Source organism: Epinephelus moara, chromosome 13, assembly GCF_006386435.1.
Source record: "Epinephelus moara isolate mb chromosome 13, YSFRI_EMoa_1.0, whole genome shotgun sequence".
Classification (NCBI taxonomy): Eukaryota; Metazoa; Chordata; class Actinopteri; order Perciformes; family Serranidae; genus Epinephelus; species Epinephelus moara.
In genome coordinates, this window is record NC_065518.1 from 10,940,485 (window position 1) to 10,963,164 (window position 22,680).

At 44.2% G+C, this 22,680-nt stretch overlaps 1 protein-coding gene across 1 annotated transcript in view; it reads left to right on the plus strand.

Annotated features, from left to right (window-relative positions):
* The window catches only part of LOC126399813 (synaptopodin 2-like protein), a 23,402-nt gene extending 2,671 nt beyond the window's left edge, over positions 1-20,731 (plus strand). Inside the window, exons 2-5 of the mRNA XM_050060089.1 lie at positions 5,456-5,607; positions 5,711-5,965; positions 6,121-6,509; positions 14,343-20,731. Of these exons, the coding sequence (XP_049916046.1) occupies positions 5,456-5,607; positions 5,711-5,965; positions 6,121-6,509; positions 14,343-17,026 (3,480 nt within the window). The 3' untranslated portion in view covers positions 17,027-20,731. The remainder of the gene's footprint in view (positions 1-5,455; positions 5,608-5,710; positions 5,966-6,120; positions 6,510-14,342) is intronic.
* Positions 20,732-22,680: the final 1,949 nt, after the last annotated feature.

Sequence of the window (22,680 nt, forward strand, 5' to 3'; positions counted from 1 at the left end):
ATGAGATGTGCCCCATTTGCAGTTTCAATCAGTTGCTATAGCGCCCCCTTTGGCCAATTGATGTAATATTGCTTCATTCACATCCTCCCATGACCCTCTACCACTGTGCCAAATTTCACATGGATTGACAAAGTCAGTGAGGAGAAAAACGTGGAACAGACACACAGACAGAGTTTTCGTCATTATATAGTAAGATAAGATAACTAATTCAATAATAAGTTAAGTCATTTTTTAAGGTAAAAAAGTCACTTTTTTCTGATTCCAGTTGCTTAAATGTGGATATTTTTTGTTTCTTTATTCCTCTATGAGAGTAAGCCAAATGTCTTTGGGTTGTGGGTTGGGTGTCTGTGCTCATATAAGTGACGTGGGTGCTTGAGAAGGAATAAAACAATCCAACACGTTCTGGGTTTCCCTCATAACTTTAGTTAAGTCCGAACACAGATCAGTCAAATCTATGCAAGCTCGACTCTCTCTTCTTCTCCTGTTATTATTTTTTCAACCACAAGAACTACCAGCTGCCTGAACAGTGTCAACGAGCGCAAATACCTGATACCAGAACATCTTAACAATACTGTAAACACCAAGTATGTGTAAAGAAGATGGTATGTATAAAGACAGCAGTATACTAAATCTAAGCGTGCACTATGATGTTTGCATCACCCAATATCACTCTCAGGCTCGATACTTTTAAGATATGAAACAAAAATAACCCAGTACCAAGGTATCGTAACGTCTCCAGTCACATGATACCTGCATCGGATCCTTTTTGCACCAAGACTCCCCGCCGGATCAGCAAACTTTCTGTTGCTGCTGTCTCAGGAACCACTCTCCCCACGCGAACTGTCAGTCAGCATCTGTCTGGTTAGCACGAACTAACACAGCAGCAGTGGCCAACATCCAACACTGAGCCCTTAAACTGTCACAAACAAACTCACACCGAAATGGCTCGACTTTGTTGTTCAGCCTGTTCAAAACCTTTAGGAAATGTTAGCCATGCAATGCTAACAGTTAGCCAGGTCATTGTGTGTGTGCATCCGAGTGGATTCTCACCAACTATCCCCAGCATGGAGCTCACACTCCCGCAGCAGGAGCTATAACCCATACAGTCTGGTGGTGTGGTGAATTCAAGCATGATGTCCATGACCGAGTTGTCAGTTTAGCGTGCCGAGATTTCACCAAAACTTTTGAAAGTAAAGCTACACTACATGCTACTCCATTTACATTATTGGTATCGAATGAAGTACTTTATTGGTATTTTATCCAGTTTGTAGGATTTATTGGCATCTATCTAGCAAGCGTGCCAAATGTGTAGGAGAACTACCAAGGCTGACGCAAAAATGAGGAAATGTAAATGACTTTTTCCAAGCCAGTGTTTGGTTTGTCCATCCTTGGCCACTGTAGAAACATGGTGGACTCCCTGTAAGAGGACCAGCTCCGTATGTAGACATAAACGGCTCATTCTAAGGTAACGAAAACAAAATGATTTTTAGTTTCCTGTGATTATACACAACAGAAAACACAGATAGGAATACTGTATTCCATATCTTTCAATAGATGCCCCTTAATCCAAAAACGGATAACACACGGCTGACAATGAAGATTTGTCGTCGTCACATATTTTTCAGACAAAATAATCCAACTTAAAGCCCCGGGATTTTTTTTTTTTTTTTTCACGTCTGGTTTCTCCAAAAGCTTTTCGCGTCGGTGTTTATGTTTGTTGACAGACCAGAATGTTGTCTCTAATAAGAAAATCTATTCTGGAGAGGAGGAATGCGACCTCGCTCACACTGACATGAAAAGTTGCCAGGTCACTCATAAGCTGTCGTAACCTCTGATTCAAAATGGAGGTGGAGTGTCTCTGGCACCAAAGGCTCCTCTTTATCCGGGATTTTCAAGCAGATAAGGTCACCTTTGATGAGCGTTTAATCAGTGTGTGCTTCCTCTTGTTGGTGTATGTATGTGACCTGCCATTTGTGTGTGTGTGTGAGGTTGAGCATACCTCAGATAAGCCCGGTTGGGAATGGAGCACAAACTAGAGGATCAGAATAGCTCATTTAAGAGGAGCTGGAAGCAGAGCATGGAAAAAGGCTTCTTGTTCACACACTCATACACTTTCACGTCTCATAAAGTTTTTAATTCTAGTATTGTGAGTATTTTTTTTGTTTCTCGTCACAGTAGTGCCTGTCTTTCTTCGTCTGTCTAGGAATGTGGTCAGTTTTCCTGTAAGGTTTTATTTTGGGTATGTAGGGAACACATGGTGAAAGACAGGCATCCCCTTCAGTCCAGACCGGTGATGCAGCTGTTCAAACCCCCTCTTTCATGATTGTGCCGTGTGTGTGTGTGTGTGTATGTGTGTACATTTGTCTGAGGGGGAAAGTACGAGATCGACAGCTCGTCCTTGCATGTGCTTGCCACACTGGGACTACTGGGTCAAGAGACACTGATAAAGGGGAATACCGAGTCCTCTTGAGAGTCCAAGTAGGTGCGAGAACACACTTTCCTCCCCTCAACATTTTTCACAGTGATAAGGTGTGTGTGTGTGTTTGGAGACTGAGCTGAGGGCCTTATCTTCTTATAGAGGAAACTGCAATCTAGTGGACAAGAATACTCACCTCACCCACCCCCACCCCCCCACCACAGACATACTTCCTGAATGATCCTATGACATCATCTCTTAGCGACCTCCAAGAACAGCTGCATGACTTCATGAGTTATTCTGATACAGGGACAAGGATGGCAGGAGAGCTGCCTGTTTCTGAACACTGGTCATTGAGCTTTAGGTCATTTAACCAAAGACTGATTCGACGACAACAACCCCGCCCACATTTACTGTTTGCAGTGGAAACACTAGGGTCTAGGTACCATGTCTGAAGGGTTACTGTTGGTTCTAAAGGTACCACACTGAAAGTGTTTAGAAACGGGGCTTAACATCATACAACCTGTAGGAGTTTTACAGGAAATACACTGAAGTAATAATCTGGATGACAGCCCATTATATCGATACTGAGATGGCTTAAAGGGGCAGTTCACCCCAAAATAAAAAAACAAATTGTTTTTCTTCTTACCCTTAGGTCTATTTATCTGGTCCTGTTCATACAACAACGATTTCAATGGAAAACGGTCTACTTTAGTTGCATTTTGGTTGCCTGAAAACGTTTTGAAAACAGGTTCCAGAGTGCAATTCTTTGGAAACAGCTCCGTCTCCGTTGTCATGCAAACTTGCAATATGCTGCTCCTCTGAAATACTTTTCGCACATGCGCATTACCAGTCACGAGGTATGTGCTAGAAAGTCGACCATCACAACAACAATGGTGGACTCCTGAGCTCTGAGAAAGTCGACCATCACAACAACAATGGTGGACTCCTGAGCTCTGTTTGTGCTGCTCACCCTGTTGTATTTATCAACGCTTCTCCAGCAAAGTGTAGATCTTCTGTGGCAACTCTATCTCGTCGTCCGTCCAGACAAACGTTTGTGCAGTTGCCATTTTGTTTGTTTATACATCACCGCCAACTACTGGCCTGGCATGTACACTACAGCGTTTTTGGTCATTTTTGCGGATCCGTGTGCACAGCGATTGTTATCAAAACGTTGTCATCTGAACGCGGAACTTTTTTCAAAACGAAAATTTCAACTGAGTTTTTGTATTAACATGGCTTCAGTCTAGATTGTTTTGGTGTAAGTTGCTTAGTGTTCGGCTAGCGGTGCTCAAAGTGCTCAGTGGCATTGTCTCTTTTCAGAAATCATGACCTGGTTACTCAAATTAATCTGCAGACACTGTTGTGAGCAGTAGGAACCTTTTTTTTTTTCTACTGAACCACACCAGCCAACCGTATCACCGTGCAGAGGGAAGTGTGCGTTTACTGCTAGCTCACCGAGCACCACTGAGCTAGCTAACGGTTATCCATGAGTAGATGCAGGCTTCTTCAACAATCTGTCGTTGCATCATTTTAAATGTTCACATTTCTCCTCTTATTGTCATAATAAATCCAGTTTGCATGTAAATACGTCACAGCCTGCATTCTGCTCCCCTGCTCTCCCTGTGTTTTTTCACTCTACCTGCCAGCCACGCCCCCCTCATCAAGACAACTCCACTCACCTGTGCACACAGCTGCTTCTCATCAGCGCTCCCTCAGTGCCAGAATGTTCTTTACCTCATTTAAGACTCTCCAGCACTCCTTACCTGCCTGATCATCTGTTTCCGACCCTGCCTGCCTCTGACCTGTCTTCGTCATCTGTTTCCCGGTGAACTCACCACCCTTCTGTCCCCGACCATGAGCTCTGCCTCAGCGTCTCTGGTTTCCATCTACCTGTGGCTGTGTCGTGTTTTCCTGCAACGACGATTCAGCGTGAGCGTTCCCACCTGCTTGCCAGTTGTCTACTGCAGCTCAGAGACTATCTGTGTGATGTCACACGCTGCCTTGTGTGTGTGCTCTCCTTTCACCTACCTGGCCTCTACTTTACTGCTGCTCATCCCTCGTCGGCTCTGCTGCTTCGCTGGACTTCTCCTCTGGTTCCAGACACTTTGCCTTCTCAACCACACCATCAGTAAGCCCCTGTTTGTTACCTCTGCCTGCTAGCAGATTGAGCTGTTCGGGTCCGAGGACTCACATCCTCGTTCTTGGTCCAGCTTCTGAGTTCGGCCTGGTCCGTTCCCTGGCCCCTGAACCCAGAGACTGTGTGTGGGCTCTGAGCCCGAAGAACTGTTTATTCTGTGTTTAAATAAAGGTCATTACCAACTCTCACTGAGTGCTATATTTGCGTTCAATCACACTTGTTACAAAATATGCTGGTGGCTGAACTACAAGCTTTTGACTGACACCTCACATGAGCCAATAGCAGCTTCCATGTCCTCTCCACAGCCTCCAGTTGCCAACAGGGCCTGTGTTGCAAGGATGGGACTGCTTCTCTTCTCTGGTTACAGAGCCGATCAATAGACAACAGTTGGTCTGATGGATTATGGGTCCTGTAGTCAGTGACACTCCTGATCTTGAGCGCAGTTCTGAACTCATTCCTGGCATCACAGACCGTTATAACAACCCCGTAACAAATGGCTCTTCTGTCTGTTGTCTTAAGGGAAAAAAACTGTCTATTCAATTCAGACTTCTTCTTTTCCAGAAGTGTTTTATATACAGTGAGCTCCTAAATACACATTTCTCACTTGGGGTGATTCTGACTGTTGGGGTAAAAATTCAGAGTGTTGCCTTTCAAGTGAGATCATGCATATTAATGGACTAAAAGTGGAACAAGAACAGTTTTCAGTTTACTTCGGGTATGCTTTGCACAGGTGTTTTGGGTGACTTTACTTACAGGAAGTTCCTTAAATCTTAACTTTTATTCCACATGAATTACTGGATATTTCCCTGTATGTGATGTATCTGATGTGTCTATAAATGAATGTAAAGGTTTTGCTTTTCCCACAGCCACAGGTATTCTAACCCCTGTCCTCTCTGCAGGTACGCAGGCGTAGCAAAGCATGCAGAGCTGGACTGAAGGAGCATGATGAGCTGGTTGCCATTGGCGACCACATGTGTGCAGAGCTGAGTCATGCTCAGGCCATGAGCCTCATCGACACAGAGAGCTCAACACTCAACCTGAGGGTTAAAAGGTCAGAGCATGGACTCACATACATCACACAGACTTTGTAACATGAAGATCTTTTTTAACAAATCGATTCATGTTTTACATTTTCACAACTTGTGTATTTCCAGGGCTCCTCCTGGATTCCACTTCTCCACGGGGGTCCTGTCTCCCCCCGCAGGCCCCTTGCCCTCCCACTGTTCCTCCATCCTCTCTCCCAGGGGCATCACTTCCCCTCCAGACAGTGAGGCGTACTACGGAGAGACAGACAGTGATGCAGATACACAGTCACTCACGCACCGTCGCCAACGCCGCACACCTCCTCATGCGCGCTCACCTGCGCGCTATGACAACCAAGAAGAGGAGGAGACCTCAGAGATGAGCGGGTAAGGAATGGAGACTTCCTGTTTTCAGTGTATTCTGTCATAGAAATTTTCTTTTATCAAGCTTTTTAAAAAGCTGCAGGTTTCCTGTCCATATCCTGTCCAAAAAAGAATATCTCCCACTACAGTGTTACAAACTCTGTTGCGTTTCCTCTCAGGTATGAGAGCGCCACAGATGTAGGCCTTTCTATGCAGGGGCAATGGGACGGTCAGGGTCTTGTCGGCGTCCCTCGCAGAGAGCTCATCTACCAGCCACTCCAGACTGAGTGGACCACTCCAACACACACCCCACACACTTTAACCCCTCACACACTCACACCGACCCCTGATCAGGGGTTAATGGAAGCAGAGGGAGAAGGGGACAGTGGCTTCCAGGAGGCAGGGGGCTGCATCGGGCTGGCCTGCCCACCGCTTGTGTCTCCAGAACGGGCGAAAGAGGCTTTGATGTCGGGCTCTGGTAAACATCTGGTACCTATGGTGGGACCACAGCAGACCCCAGTCAGCGACGAGCTCTCCACCACCTACATGGACAAAGCACGGCAAGCCAGTGAGTATATCTTCATACAAAACTACAGCGCACTGTCACAAGTAAATTTATCCAGAGAGTACAAAATGCTTAACAAGCGAAAAAGAGGAAATACACATTTGAAGTCACACACAACCATAATGATTTAGATCAATTCAGACACAAAAACACTGTTATTACTGTGTACCTGTTACTAAATACCAGGCTGTTCTCATGCCCTGAGGGAAGTAAAGATGGAAGTAGTATAAAGAGCAAAGGTCCGTGTAAGGAGGCAGGTTGGAGTGGTGGATGGACCACAAAACACAGGACTTTCCCCCAGGAGACTGGTGTTTGTGTACCGTGTGAAACCAAGTTAACTTTGAGTTATTTCAACGTACATCGTCACATTACCTTAAGTACATAAGTTTATGTTACATATGTGATATGACTACAGCCAACCATGTTTCTTTTCCTTAACCTGATCTACGTAACTTTACTTTTCTAAACGTAACCTATATAACTTTACGTTAAGTACTTTACATTATGTACGAAACTTTATGTTAAGTATGTAAATGTAATGTCCAACCATGTTTCTTTTCCTAAACCTAACCTATGTAACTTTACTTGCCCAAACTTACCTTTAAACTTAACATAACTTTACGTTACGTGAATTACCTTAAGTACTTTACGTTAAGAAGGCCTACTTCACGTGATGTCGCCCAACCATGATTCTTTTCCTAAACCTAACCAACATAACTTTACTCTCCTAAATCTAACTTTAGGAACTAACTAAAGTAAGATTAGATCTAACTTTGCGTTGAGTACTTAATGTGATGAGGCCCAACCATGATTCTTTTCCTAAACCTAACCGACATAACTTTATTTTCATAAACCTAACCAATGTAACTTTACGTTAAGTACTTAACGTGACAACACCCGACCATGATTCTTTTCCTAAACCTAACCTACGTAACTTTACTTTTCTTAATCTAACCTTTGAAACTTTACTTTTCTAAACCTAACCCATGTAACTTTACATTAAGTAAGTAACTTTATGTTAAGTAAAGTATATCAATGTGATGACACCCAACCATGATTCTTTTCCTAAACCTAACCTACGTAACTTTACTTTCCTAAACCTAATCTACATAACTTAACTTTCCTAAACCACACACGTAACTTTACGTTAAGTATATAACTTAAGTAGTTCAAGTACTTCATGTCATGACGCCCAACCGTGATTTTTTTTCTAAATCTAACCTATGTAACATTACTTTCCTTAACCTAACCTTTGAAACTTTACTTGCCTAATCCTAACCATGTACCTTTACGTTAAGTATGCAACTTTACGTTAAGTACGAAACTTTACGTTAAGTACGAAACTTTATGTTAAGTATGTAATGTGACAATGTCCAACCATGTTTCTTCCGAAACCTAACCTACATCACCAATACTTAACTTTAAACTTAACGTAACTTAACATTAAGCGAGTTACCTTATGTACATAAATTTACTTAAAACTAAGGGTTTTTTTTTACTAAACCTAACCCACGTAACTTTATGTCAAGTACGAAAAGTAATAAGGCCCACCCATGATTCTTTTCCTCAATCTAACCTACGTAACTTTACTTTCCTAAACCTAACCCATAGAACTTTACGTTAAGTATGTAACTTTACATTAAACACTGTGACGATGCCTGACCACGATTATTTTCCTTAACCTAACCTTATTGGGATGCTAATTAACTGGACACTAATTCGTTGGATGCCATACAAACAGTTGTATAAGGATATGTTGCAAATACATACATAACATGCCAGGCTGTGTGCACACAAAACTACACACATGCAACAAATTACCCAGAGGCAATGTAAAAGAGGATACTGACTTCTGCAAATCTGAGTTTGTCAGGTGCTACCAGTAAGAGTTTAAACATCAATAATCATTTCCATCTGACACTAAAAGTACTTAAATAAGATTAAGACATTTACTGATACTGTAAAATCCTTTCAAACATGTAAAGCTCAAGAAAACACAAACACAGCAAGTAACACCAATGAAGTGATGACAAGAAGTTAAGGTGGCCGTGGAAAAATAGTTAAAGGCTACCATGATCTTATTTGTGTTCGGTAATTATACCTCGTCATCATAGTTATTTAGAAAATAATGTATAATTAATGTTACAGTGCTAATTATAGTCCTGTGCTGCATGCCATTGATGTGATATCACTTCCACCTACGCTAAATACAGTTTATATCTTGGATGTAAGTTTGGGTTCAAACTTCTTCTTCTGTGAAGTTTGAGAATGTAACACCAGCTGTTAACCAAAAACAGAAACCTCTGTAGTTTCTCACGGTGATGCAACTATTTCAGTGTTGACCGCAGGGTTTTTGCTTATTAATTTAAATTTCAAAGATTCCCCTGGTGTCTCCGAGGGCATTGGCTGTGTAGTCTTTACGTTTATCAACAGCTAGATCCCCCTCTAGTGGTGGTTTTCTACATCTGGAGCATCCAGTTACATTTACAGGCTGGTGGTGATTGGGTGAGATACACCAGATACCTGCAGAGATATTCCACCTTCCCCCTCTGTCCCCTGAAACAGTCCATCTCTTCTGTCAGTATTCAGAGCATTTGCCTCGCTCGCTGTATTTATAGGCATTGAAGCTTCTGATCGACAGACTGAATGCAGCACTGACTTACAGGCCACACAGCTGACTATGTGGTGTATGAGTGTGTGTTTGCATGAGAGTGTGTGTGTGTGTGCTCAGCAGGCTTCACACTGGTGAAACTTCTCTGTTCCTTGTCCTCAAATGATTAGTTGAGTCATTGATTAGTCAATAAACAGCAGATTATCATAATTAAGTCATTAATCAAGCTAAGCATTTGCTGGTTTTAGCTTTTCTGATGTGAGGGTTTACTGCTTTTCTCTGCTTTATATTGTTATAAATCAAATGTCATTGTGTTTTTTGGCTGTTGGTCGGACAAAACTGTCATTCTGAAGTCGTCTGCTTTATTTGTGGATCGTAATGATGTGTTTCTCAATAGATTTAGGCATTTTATAAGCTAAAAAAATACTCAAAATAGTTTTACATTTTTGGAAATACACTTCTTGCTGGGAGTTATACGAGAAAATCTATACCGGATATCTGGATGGTAGCTAACCTGGCCCTGTCCAAAGGTAACAAAAGCCCCGTTTCCACCAAGCATTTTCAGTATGGTACCTTTGGAACGAACAGTAACCCTTCAGACATGGTACCTAGACCCTAGTGTTTCCACTGCAAACAGTACCCTTAAATGTGGAGCATTGAGTAACATTACAAGTTAACGTTCCAGAATTAAGTTATTTTTATTCCAACTCCAGCTAAAAGTCACCCTACCAGCCTCCGTCTTTAAAGCTCACTGATGAACATGTTATAGCTCGTTAGCTTAATCTGCACAAAAACAGAGGTGCAGAAATAACAATTCATCAACAGTTACGTGCCAACAAATGAAAAGATGCGAAAGTGGAATCAGACTTCCAGAGGTTGGAACAAGTCATTGTTTACAAGTCACAATTAAGTCTCAAGTCTTTGCACTCAAGTCTAGAGTCAGGTCCCAGGTCCTAAATAAGTCAGAATGCTCTCTTCCCCAAATGTGATGCCATTTTAACAACAGAGTAATAAAACATTAAATGTACCAAAATCATGAATGCTTTTTAAAATTTGTATTATTTTGTTAAAATAAAGTTGTTGCGTCTATCTGTAATTTTCAACCAGCATATTTTGCAAACTGCAATTTTTTGTTGACTACTGCGTCGTACAACGAAATTATAGTAATGTAGTGTTAGTTCTTTATGGTTCTCTCCTGCAATTTGATTGGAAGCTGTCGGATTTCTTCAAACAAAGTTGATCATCTGGGGAATTAAGTGCGGACTTGCTGGAAATTATTAGCGTTAATGTTGATTAAATAATTAAAAAAAGAGGAAAGCTCCGATCCTCGTCATGTATTGACGTTTGGTCATGGACCCACGTCCACATACGATGTCCAAGGCACCCTGGGTGTGTTGGTTGTTGACGTTCTGGGACGCCATGTCAAGTTCTGTCTGTTACATGCATTGTCTTCTTTCAAGATACACTTCAGTTTTCACAGGAAATTTAATGTTTACATACAGTCTCTTTCAAAATAAACGCACCACGTCAGTACAACACAGCAAACTGACTTTTTTTCCCTTCAACAACAAACACATGGTTGGGTTCAGGAAAAAAGAACAGGGTTTGGCTTTAGAATCTTACATGACATGAACCGCTCTCTTGGGTGAAGGTCGATGTTTGTTGGACCCATCCGCCACCCCTTCCGCTCGCCTTAGTTGGACTTTCGCCTCCTTAACTTTTGTCCTTGTCCCGCCGCGTTTCACTCTGGCGCCGCCAGGCACCATTAAACTAGAACAGCAACCGGCCACATATTATGCTGATGTTAGTTGGTTTCTTACGCTCCAAGTCACTGCCCAAGCGTCGGATTTCGACGACTTCGGAGTGAGACCACGTTCGGAATTTTTTTTTTTAATCTTTGGGTTTGGGGAAAGGTATCAAGTATCGTCAAGCCAAAAAGCTTAAATCCAAGTGAAGCCACGAGTCATTGGTGTTTAAGTCCAAGTTGAGGTGCAGGTCTTTTTTGATTTTGATTTTGGCACGTGAGTCCACATCTCTGCAAACTAAGACTATTTCCCAAAATGTTAAACTACTCCTTTAACCCATGAAGATTCATCATCCTTGTCTGGTTAAGTCATTGTTTCAATAAGGTAGTGACGATCACAGCTGATCAAACCGGATAACTATGTGCTGACTGAGTCATGACTTCATATGAGCGAACGTTGCAGCAATGAGCGTGCCATCATCTGGTGAATGACTTAGGTTAGGGCTTTACTATGAATGATTAGGATGATGAATGATGACTGAGGTGTTCAGGGACCTGCCCTTTCTCACGTTACACACACACACACACACACACACACACACACACACACACACACACACACACACACACACATATGCTTTGCCTTTGGCTTTGGTTAAGTGATTGTTAGCTCTGCTGCTACTGAGTACTGAGAGTTGTGTCTGTGTAAGCAGCAGCAGAGTGCAGCACAACAGTAAAGAGTTATGACCGAGCTCCTCTATAAACTATAATTGGCTTTATGAACTCATACACACATACACAAACACACAGATACACACACTCAATGACACTGCTGTCTAAATATCCTCTGGCGAGGGGGTCTTCCCGTCCTTGTGTCGCTCTGTGCGCTTATGAGACAGAGACTGGACAGGTGTTTGATGCCTGTCAGACAGACAGGAATAGTGGGTTGACATCATGTGTTGGTTTGGGTTGCCGGACACAGACAAAGGTCTTTACATGGGCTGTGCCCTGGAGAGAAGAGCTGGAAGACAGAGACTAAACAGGTCCCCACTCAGAGCAGACCTGGACGCTGCGAGGGTGTGTGTGGGAGGGTCTGAGGGAGTTTAAGGACACACACACGCTCACAATTGTGAGATGAGGGACCTCACATCTCCTTCAGGGTCAGACATAGGTGGACACACAGTCCCACACACCGTGTACGCAGGTAAGACACATTAAAATCCTTCTATGTGCGTATACTCATGTACACACAGATTCACTCATGTTAGACGTGACTGTTGTTTTTCTTTTTCAATTTTAGAGAAACGTCAAGGTTATTGTTTTTGTTGTGCTGTAATGGACTTGACTGATGATCCTGACCTGTGAGGCTAAGTTAGCGAGTCTTATTTTGTGGTTTTACGCTGTAAAAGTGAATCATATAAGACGTTGTGTCTATACTGTGATGCTTTATCTACTCGATGAAGCTATGCTGCTTATTATGGGTCGGATATATAAATGAAAAAAATGTTTAACCACGTCAGTTTGCTGGTTGGTGAGTCCACTACTTTGGTCCAAACTGGATAGGGATGAAATTTGGTGCAGATATTCATGACTGTGGTAAAATCCATATTTGTGGTTTTGAGTGAAATGTCTGCAAAGCTATTGGAAGGTTTGTCATAAACTTGGGTTTAGACGTTCATGTTCCCCTCAGGTATGAATCCTTATAACTTTTGTGATCTCTTTAGCTTGTCTTAGCAAACATCTGTCTTGAGCCGCAAAACATATGTGAGCCCTGTAATAAAGGTAACACAGCCTATTAGGTCTGAATAAGCTTATCAACATTACCAATAGGTCTAAATGAGCATTCAGTACTATGTATTACAACAGGGTGGCTACTCTGCAGTGGGCTGTTTATTATTATTTGGCTGTGAAAGCAAACAGTTCTGTCCACACACTATAATTCTCTGTTTTTTTGGATTTGGAATCAAGACTCAAGACTAGCCATCGCTATTGCGGTTAGGCAAAAAATTTTTGTTGATGTTCTTGGACACCGTGTCAAGTTCTGCTTGTTGCATCCGTTGTCTTCTTTCAAAATACACTTCGGTTTTCGCAGGAAATTTAACGTTTACATACAGTCTCTTTCAAAATAACTACGTCCATACAGCACCTTGGATTGACGTTTTTTCCCTCCAACAACAAACACACGTGGTTAGGTTCAGGAAAAAAGAACAGGGTTTGGCTTTAGAATCTTACAGGACACAAACACCACTCTCTCAGGTGAAAGTCCATGTTTGTTGGACCCATGCACCACCCCTTCTGCCCGCCCTAGTCAGACTTTCGCCACCTTAACTTTCGTCCTTGTCCCGCTGCATTTCCCCCTGACGCCGCTGGGCACAGTTAAACTAGAACGGCAACCGGCAGCGTATCATGCTGACAATAAAGTACAGCTTTTTTCGTTGGTGTCTGTCTCTACAAGTCACTTCCCAAGCTGCCTTCGGAGTGAGCTCGAAAAAAAAGAAGACGAAATTTGCAAATTTGCACAAACCATATTTTGTATTTTATTGTTTATTCATTATGATTGTTTGTTAGCCAAGTTGTTTATACATGTCGATTTCTCATTTGCTCTTGTCCCCGTTTGTAATACATATAATAACTATAGAGGATACGTTTTGGACAGGGGGTGCAGGGGAAGCTTTCCTGCGTGCTCGGTCCGCCGCTGGCTGCAGGTTGCCAGCTCCTGCCCTAGTGCCATCATTGGGTCAAACAATTACTTGGGTTTACGACCAAACACCAGCCTCATTTGTTGTTTCTGCTAATTAGAAATGATAATATGCTACGCTAAGATGTGTTAGCATTTAGCTCCCAGAGCCGTTAACATTGCTGTGATTTGTTGTTCTCCTTTACATCTTGTTATATGAAGTCTTTGCTTGAGAAATGTTTGAACTTTTCAACTGAAATATCAAGTTTGACATTGGGACTGTGTGTTTGTTATGTCTCGGTGAGCTTGGCTGCGTAGAATGAAGATGTGTGTGCACAGAGGCTGCATCAGACTATAGTTATGTAGTGAGGATATTCATGTGAGGTGAGCCAAGGTACTAAAAGGACTCAAATAGCTTTGGACTAAGCAGAGATACACATGTGCACATGCTGGCGTGCGCACACACAGGCACAAACAAGCATTTGTTCAGGAGTGACACTTTGATCTAACCTTCCCGGAGTGTGTGACTCAACTCTGGAAAGCAGCAGGAATTCTTTGTTCTAAATCCACAACACACACTCCTGTCTGTCACTGGAAATCCTCATCACAGCTCCTCGCTGTGATAATACTGTAAAAATCAGCTGCTGCTCACAGTCAGAGAGGGCTATCATGCTGTTGTTTCCATTATTTGTCGCTCTGTGCCTTGTTAGGTATTCAACAAAAATCCCATGATTGCTTCTCTCCTTTGTATCATCTCTCTTTCAACACATTTATTTTGGTGTCTTTCCTCTTCCTGTCTTGCAGAGCTGCAGCGTGGGGAGAGTGTGGTGGAGAAACAGGTGAAAGAAGCTCGCACTAAATGCCGCTCTATTGCCTCATTGCTGACTGATGCTCCCAACCCCAACTCGAAGGGGGTGCTTATGTTCAAGAAACGCCGGCAGAGGGCCAAGAAGTACACACTGACCTGCTTCGGCAAAGCTGAGGGAGACAGAGGAGGGGAGACAGAAGGAGACACAGGAGGGGAGACAGAGGAGGAAGGAGGAAGCTCCATTCTGAGTGGATCAGAGGTTGACGAAGAGGGATTCTCTGCATCGTTTGACCCTACGTGGGACACAGGTTATCTAGACCTGCTGGACAGGAGAAGCTCCGCCTGCCCGTCAACCACACCAACAACTCCAACAACGCCAACAACCAATCACAGCTCAGTGCTGGACATCTCAGCTTATCAGACACCAGGACTTTTGACCTCTGTCAGTCAAAGCCCAGGGTTGGAGGTCTCAGGGCCGGAGAGCTCAGCCTATCAGGGCTCAAGGCTGGAGAGCAGCATCACAAAGCAGCCAATCAGTAATCAGCCTGCACACATGTCTCCTCCAGCTGTGGCCCTGACCAACGGGGGGTCGGTGGCTGTGAGTCGGGCTAGTGTTGTTCTGAGCCCGCCCTCTCAGACGCCCCTTCCAAGTCAAAACGGGCAACATGGCAACCCTAATCCCAGTCCGAACCCTAATCTTAGTCCAGTCACAGACTCAGATCATCACCTGAATCCAGGTGTTCTGAACCGCACTGCGCGCCCCTTCACCCCAGGCCCCGCTGCTTCTCGTGCATCTGTAACCTCTGTTATGTTTCGCCCCCCCCAACCCAAACCCACGGCCATGACCATGGCGACCAAACCCGTGGCGGCTGTCTCCATGGTGACGATCCAGCCTTCTCGCCTTCAGTCAGGGCCAGATGCAAGAAGAGCGGTGTCTAGCACCTCCCTGTACATCCCTCCAAGAAATAACAACAGCAACACTCCCCCCTCTGTTAACTCGCCTCCTTCCTCTCTGTCCTCTGCAGCTTTCTCCCAGCCCGCCACAAATCCGCACACATTTTCCCCTCAGCCCGCAGCGTATGCTCCCCCCTCCACCCCGTTCTCTCTGCCTGCTCAACCCTTCTCCTCTACAGCTCCACAGCAATTCCCCTCTCCTCCTGCTCCTGCTTATCCACCTCCCTCCACCTGCATTCCTGCTTCTCCCATCTCCCCTCCACATCCCCCTGATCTGACTCAGTCCTCCTTCCATGCCCAGCCTGCTCCTCCTCCTCCTCCTCCTCCCGCCCAACCTCCTCCATCTCCATCTGTCCACCCCTACATCAACATGACAGGTGCTGTGACTCCTGGTCCCCATGCTGCCATGGCAACCGCATCACCTACCCAGGCTCCTGCCGCCGATTCCCTGGCGACACGTGAGGAGCGCATCTCGGTCCCTGCCGCTCGCACCGGCATCCTGCATGAAGCCCGTCGTCGTAGCAACAAGAAGCCGATGTTCTGTGCAGTCCAGAACAAAGATATTAATCCAAACCCAGACTTGCTGTCAATGGTCCAGAACATGGACGACCACTTTGGGAAAGCCACAGGCGCCGAGCCCGGAGCTGCGCCCAGCGGGGAGGCCGGGCATGAGTCAGGGCCCGAGGAGGACTGGCTGAGGCTGGGTGCAGAGGCCTGCAACTTCATGCAGGCTCAGCGAAGACCCAGGCCACCTCCTGTAGCTCCCAAACCCCAAACCCCTCAGGTGCCACAGCTGGCGGGGAAAGGAGGTGAGCTGTTTGCTCGCAGGCAGAACAGGATGGATCGCTACGTTGTGGAGCGATCTCCCTCTGTCGCTGCAGCACCTTTCTCTCCCGCCCAGACGAGGGAGTCCTCGCCCACACCTTCTCTCCCTGCCACCTGGAAGTACTCATCCAGCATCCGTGCTCCTCCGCCCATCAGCTACAACCCCCTCCTCTCTCCCTCCTGCCCTCTGAAGGCCCAGAAGAAGCCTGAGGTGTCAAAGACAAAGTCTGGGCCAGCTGGATCTAAAGGTCAGAAAGCCGGCCTCAAGTCCGTGGATGTCATGAGCCACCAGCCCTACCAGCTCAACTCTACTCTGTTCAGCTATGGGGGCGGGGTTCCCCAACACACCTCTACCTATCAGCAGCAGGGAGGAATGACAAGTGGTCCTCAGAAGACAGCACGGGTGTATGAGGTGAAGCGCTTCTCCACGCCGCCGCCAATATCCACAGGGCCCGCACTCAAAGTTGTTGTACCCCGATCAGCTACGACACTTGGAGAGCCGTTGTGGTGCTCTGATGTCACATCTCCCCCACCCACAGTTGGCCCCACCCCCTACCAACCCCACCAGCCTCAACCCCAACCTCAGTGGGCCACCTCCCCTCTGTCTCCCCCACCTCCCCCTGCCCCTACTGCTCCACTCCCTCAGCTCCCCACCTTCTCCGCTGCCCCTGCTCAGAATCTAGTCCAGTCTCCAACTTTTTTGCACCTTCCACCCTCCAGCAACACGCAGGCCAACAGGCAGTTTAAGAGCGCCCCAGATCTGAGTCCCGTCTGCCCCGCTGGTGCCTCTCGGCCAGCATCCAGCAGCACTCACCCGAGCAGAGTCCCCAGGCCCAGGTTCAGCACCTCCAACCTGGGTCTGCAGCCTTGCGTCTGGCGCCCTGGATCCACTACGCACTAAAGCGACTCTGCTGCGGACATGATTAACCACGGCTCTGTGGGAACACGGAGCAACATTTTTTAAATGTGTTTTTAGTATTGTAATATTGTTATTCAGATCTTCAGCTTGGGGTTTTACCAGCCACGTTTTTATCACAAGATCTGCTTGTATCAGCCACCCATGTAGCACATTTTCTCACTTACATTTAATCTTGTTGACTCATTTATTCAAATGAATTTGGCTGCAGTTAGAGGGAACACTGTTTTGCAAAGGAAATGTGATCTGGAAACAAGAGAAAAGTAAAGAAAAAAAAAAAAAAGGGATCAACGGCAGATTGAAAGGGACAGAAAGAGACACAGGGGGAAGCTGGAATAAAGTTCTGTAAATACTGTATTGAATGATAAAGAATTAAGTGTGAACATAAAAAAGAAGAATAGAGGATGTGACAAGACAAGAGCGCTGAGAGAGAGGTGTGGTAGAGGATGGGAAAACAATGAAAAGGGAAGCACAGGAGGCTCTGATGAAGGGACGTCATGCAAACATTTGGTGTCATTCACTAATACGTGCTTAGAAATGTTCCGACTTTGTGCACAAAATAAGAGTGCCTGCAGAATGAAGCGGGATTTATACTTATGCAGCAGACCTTATGCACGTCGCCTACGCCGTTGTGAGCATTTATACTTGTGCGGTGGTGTGTCTGTGTCACTCTGCAGTTACACTAGTCGGCGGTGGAGTTTATGTGAAGTGCTGTAAAGTTTAGTTGATTCAAAACACACATTAAACACACATTAAACACACATTAAACATGGCTTAATAGAGACAGTTTCAAACACAAGTACACAAATCAGCTTCACTGTAACTCGCAGCATTCACAGACAAACACTTGTCTTTATCTGGACACATTTTCCCCACAAATACAACATGCTAACGTCATTAGCACAAGCCTATGGCATTTTACATTGTATAAATTAGCCTAGCAGCTAGCGATCTCTTCCTCTTATCATATAAAACCAGGGACAACAGCAACATGTAACAAAGGTAACATTACAAAATTCAGCTCCATTACAACTCACAAGGTTCACTGACAAAACAACTGTCTTATACTAAACACGTTTTCCAAACAAATATAACATGCTAACGTTATTAGTACAAGTCTATGGCACTTTACATTGTATAAATTAGCCTAGCAGCTAGCTGAGATTCCCTCTGCTCACAAGACTTAAAATGCTATTTATGTGGAGGTTTTACTGTCTTCACAATTTATTGTTTCTTATCTGTGAAATTAAAGTAAATAAAAGCTTTGTTTCCACTGAGGGAAATGGTTTCAGCTTACAGAAATAGACAGGAGGTCTGCGTCGCCGCAACATGTAGTTACATTTCTGGGGAGGTGCATGTCAGGCTACAACGTAGGCTCCATGTCGACAACGTAGCTATAGCGTTGATTTAGCGCAGAAGTATAAATTCTACATTACCATCGGATTCATGACACGCTCTTACCAATGTGTGCATGTTAGTGAACCAGAGTCATTCAAAACTGACAGGTGCAAGATTGATGTGCTTGTATTTGTCTACTTGAGGAAAACGTTTGCCTGGGGTGTATTATGGAGAATGCTATAAAGCTGCATCTACGCACACATTAGTAAATGTCTTGGCAGTCGGAAACGGCTGGTAAGACGTTTGTCATTCTCTTTAAACATGTTATATCAGCTTCTGAAGAAGCCTTTAAGGCTAGATACCTGAATGCCTGCTTGAAGGTAAATTATAGAGCTAAAGGATCTTTTATATACCTTTTATATATGTGCAATTTCACAGCACTAGAAATTGATGGGAGCAGCCAATCGTTATAAGCCAAGTCAATAACATTTCAGTATGGACAATCTCGTATAGGCTACTCCACTGTAAACCAGGGCTGGGACACTCAGTTTTTATAGTTAAATATTTTAATTATGACAATAATTAATGAGGAGGCAGTAACTCTCCCCGAGGGAGCTCAAATATCTCGGGGTCTTGTTCATAAGTGAGGGTAGAATGGAGTGTGAGATTGATTGGCGGTTTGGTGCGGCTTCTGCAGTGATGCAGGTGCTGCGCCGGTCCGTCGTGGTGAAGAGGGAGCTGAACCGGAAGGCAAAGCTTTCGATTTACTGGTCCATCTACGTCCCAACCCTCACCTATGGTCATGAGCTCTGGGTAGTGACCGAAAGAATGAGATCGCGGATACAAGCAGCTGAAATGAGTTTCCTCCGTGGGGTGTCTGGGCTCAGCCTTAGAGATAGGGTAAGGAGCTCGGACATCCGGAGGGAGCTCGGAGTAGAGCCGCTGCTCCTTGGCGTCGATTTGGGTCAGTTGAGGTGGTTCAGGCATCTGATCAGGATGCCTCCTGGGTGCCTCCTGTTAGAGGTGTTCCAGGCACGTCCCACTGGTAGGAGGCCCCGGGGCAGACCCAGAACACACTGGAAGGATTACATTTATCATGTGGCCTGGGAACACCTTGGGGTCCCCCAGGAGGAGCTGGAAAGCGTTGTTGGAAGAGGGACGTCTGGGGTGCTTTGCTCAGCCTGCTGCCCCTGCGACCTGGCCCCAGATAAGCGAATGAAAATGGATGGATGGATGGAAATTTTGATGAATCCTGGATTTGTGCAGAAAACGCTCATTCACACAGTTTAAGCCAGGGCTGTAATCATGTATTCAACACTACCCCACTCTACCCTGTAGTACCCTCTGCGACCCAATCCTCCTGGAGAGTCGGGGTAATTTTTAGAATTCTTAGAAGCTTCACAGCTTAACAGACCATTTTAAAGCATTTTGAAACACAACTTTTGGATCAAGGGTTCTCCAAGTTTTATGAGTGAGTGCAGTTTTAGGGAGCCGGTGTATGATTGATTTTTTTTTTTTTTTAATGACATACTAATGACATACTAACAAAAATATTTTAAAGTAATGAAACCGAGACGGTACAGTGTTTGACATTGATTGTTCCCACAGCAGTTGAGCAACGGCTTGGATTACAGCAACACATACACTGTAATACTAGAACCCACAGTATTTCTAATGGCAATTCATTTAATATCATGATTAAATTTCCTAACAACTATTTCAGATGGTGTTGCGTAGTTGTCTGTCATAGTATAGCTTTTTATTTATTTTTTTAATCTAATTTTTTATCAGTATATTGGGGTGGTGGGGGGTGTGAGGCATTTTGAGCACACTTGAATATTGAGGGTATGTGTCCCTCCCCTGCAAATACATATTATAATTACGCCCTTGGTTCCTTGGTCTGAGCACAGATTTGTGTGTACGTATTGTCTGCGAATGAGGCCCAAAGTGTGATAAAGTGTAGAAGGTGCAGATTTGACTTCACAATCTGTAAACATCTCACAGTACCTGTTGCCATCCGGCATTATCATATCAGAAAAGTTGCTTTACTAACAAATTTGAAGTCGCTACTATGACTGTGTTTCCTCCTGTTATATATATTCAAATGATTTGTGTTTGAGTGTCTTTTTTTTTCTAGTTGCACTCTGCAGCGGTGTGTGCTTTGTTTTCTGTAGTGTTCCACAGCTGCCATGAAGAAGCCTTTTACAGTAGCCCTGATTTCCAATCTGTCGATACAAAACAAGAGATGTATAACATGTCTGTTTAGCTGTTTTCCACAGAGACATGCGGCTGAATAAAAATAGACATGAGTCACCTCAGCTGTCAGTCTGTTTCTGCCTGTGTCACCGGCTCCCACTGCGGGCCCCAGTATCTCCTCCTACCTTTAGCTTTTTACCCTTTTCTCTCTTTCAGGCATTTACTGAACAGTCTAATGGCTTAATTGGTCTCTCAGGATTTAGAGATCAAATACACAGTCTTTAATAGTGACGGTTTTGGAGTTAAGAAAATGTTCTGTGAAACTTTCACCACATGGAGGCACTGTAGGATTTGTAATCCAGACATGTTGCTCCACTACAGTTTCTGGTCTCCCTTGTCTAATCACAGATATTACATTTAATGTAAAAGCAACAGGAGGAAATAATCTTGTTTCCATTTTACATCCTACCTTTTAATACTTTAAATCATCATTAAAAAATTTTATCTTAATCCTAAACACATTGTGTATTGAGTAATCCATCTGAACGAGAAGAGATAAAAACCATATCAAATACATGCATCCCTTTTTTAATTCTCCTATTTTATATTTAATATCTGATCATTGTTGAAAATGCCCTTGCAGAAACTACATTTCACAGCAGTTTAATGACAGCCACCTGACTGTGAAACCCAACCACAGCCACTGAAAGGGATCTAACCTCTGACCCTTGACTGGGATCAGGTGACAGACAGGGCTAACTTTAGCCACTAACTTTAGTCCTGTTCAGGTCCGCTGGTAAGCTTAGCTGCTGTGCTAGTGGAAGGTAAAACACTCACACACAGATATCCCACTCCAGTGTGCAGCAGCAGATTCATTTTTCTGCTAACTAGGTCACTGGATTTTAGAAATACATAAACGCTGTGGCTGCACTTACAGTAATGACTGAAGTGGCTCTTTCAACTCTTGGCCAAATTACCAAATTAGTTCTACAATTCTCCCTCTATTGGTCTCTCTCCTCGTCTCTGTTAATTCCTCTCTCACTCAATCGCGCACACACACACACACACACACACACACACACACACACACACCATTTCACCTATTTTTGGAGCCGTTAATCTCCAGCTATTTGGCCCGGTGCTAAACTCTTAATTCTGATGGCTTTTATTTTTTTTTACAGTGCTATTGAGAGTTGGAGGGGGGGTGGGGGTGCTACCTCGTACATCCTGTCTCTTTCTGCCCCTCCGCCAAAGAGGCTCTTTACTCACACCATGTTTCTGGGTCAACAGTGTCGAGTGTTTGGGGTCAGCGGTCAGGGTTTAGGGGCAGGTCAGAAGATGGACAAGTAATGGTTGTTCTCAAGGATAGATGACTGAACGACAGTGGTGTTGTGTCGGGTATATGCAGGTATATGGGGTGTACCCATCTCTTTTTCTGGCGGTTTGCAGTATAACCACCTATCAGCCAAAATGCCATTGATATCTATAGGAGAGTAAACCCACTTCCTCCTCGGTAGCCGATTCATCAACCTAGCAGTACACCCACCTCATCAGCTACTACCACTACACCACTGCCTTCACAGATCAACTGGAAAGAGACACAAATGACCACAAAGAGATGTGAGGGAACTGCCAAGAAACATAAATGAGAAAGAGACACAAAATAACATCAAAGCAATACAAAATGACCTCAGAGAGACACAAAAAGACTACAGAGACACAAAATGACAGAAAGAGATACAAACTGATCGTAAAGAGACACAAAATGACAAAAACAACATGCAAAATGACCTCAGAGAGACACAAATTCACTACAGAGAGATACAAAAACGACCAAAAAACCCCCGAAATGACTAGAGACACAAAATGACCAAAAAAACCCCCAAACAAACAGAAAATTACCTCATAGAGACACAAAAGACTACAGAGAGCTACAAAATGACCAAAGGAGATACAAAATAACCTCAAAGAGACACAAAATGACCCAAAATGTTGCTAAATGACCTCAGAGAGATACACAATGACTACAGAGAGACACAAAACCACCAAAGAAGATACAAATTGACCTTAAAGAGACACAAAATTACCATAGAGAGACACAAAAC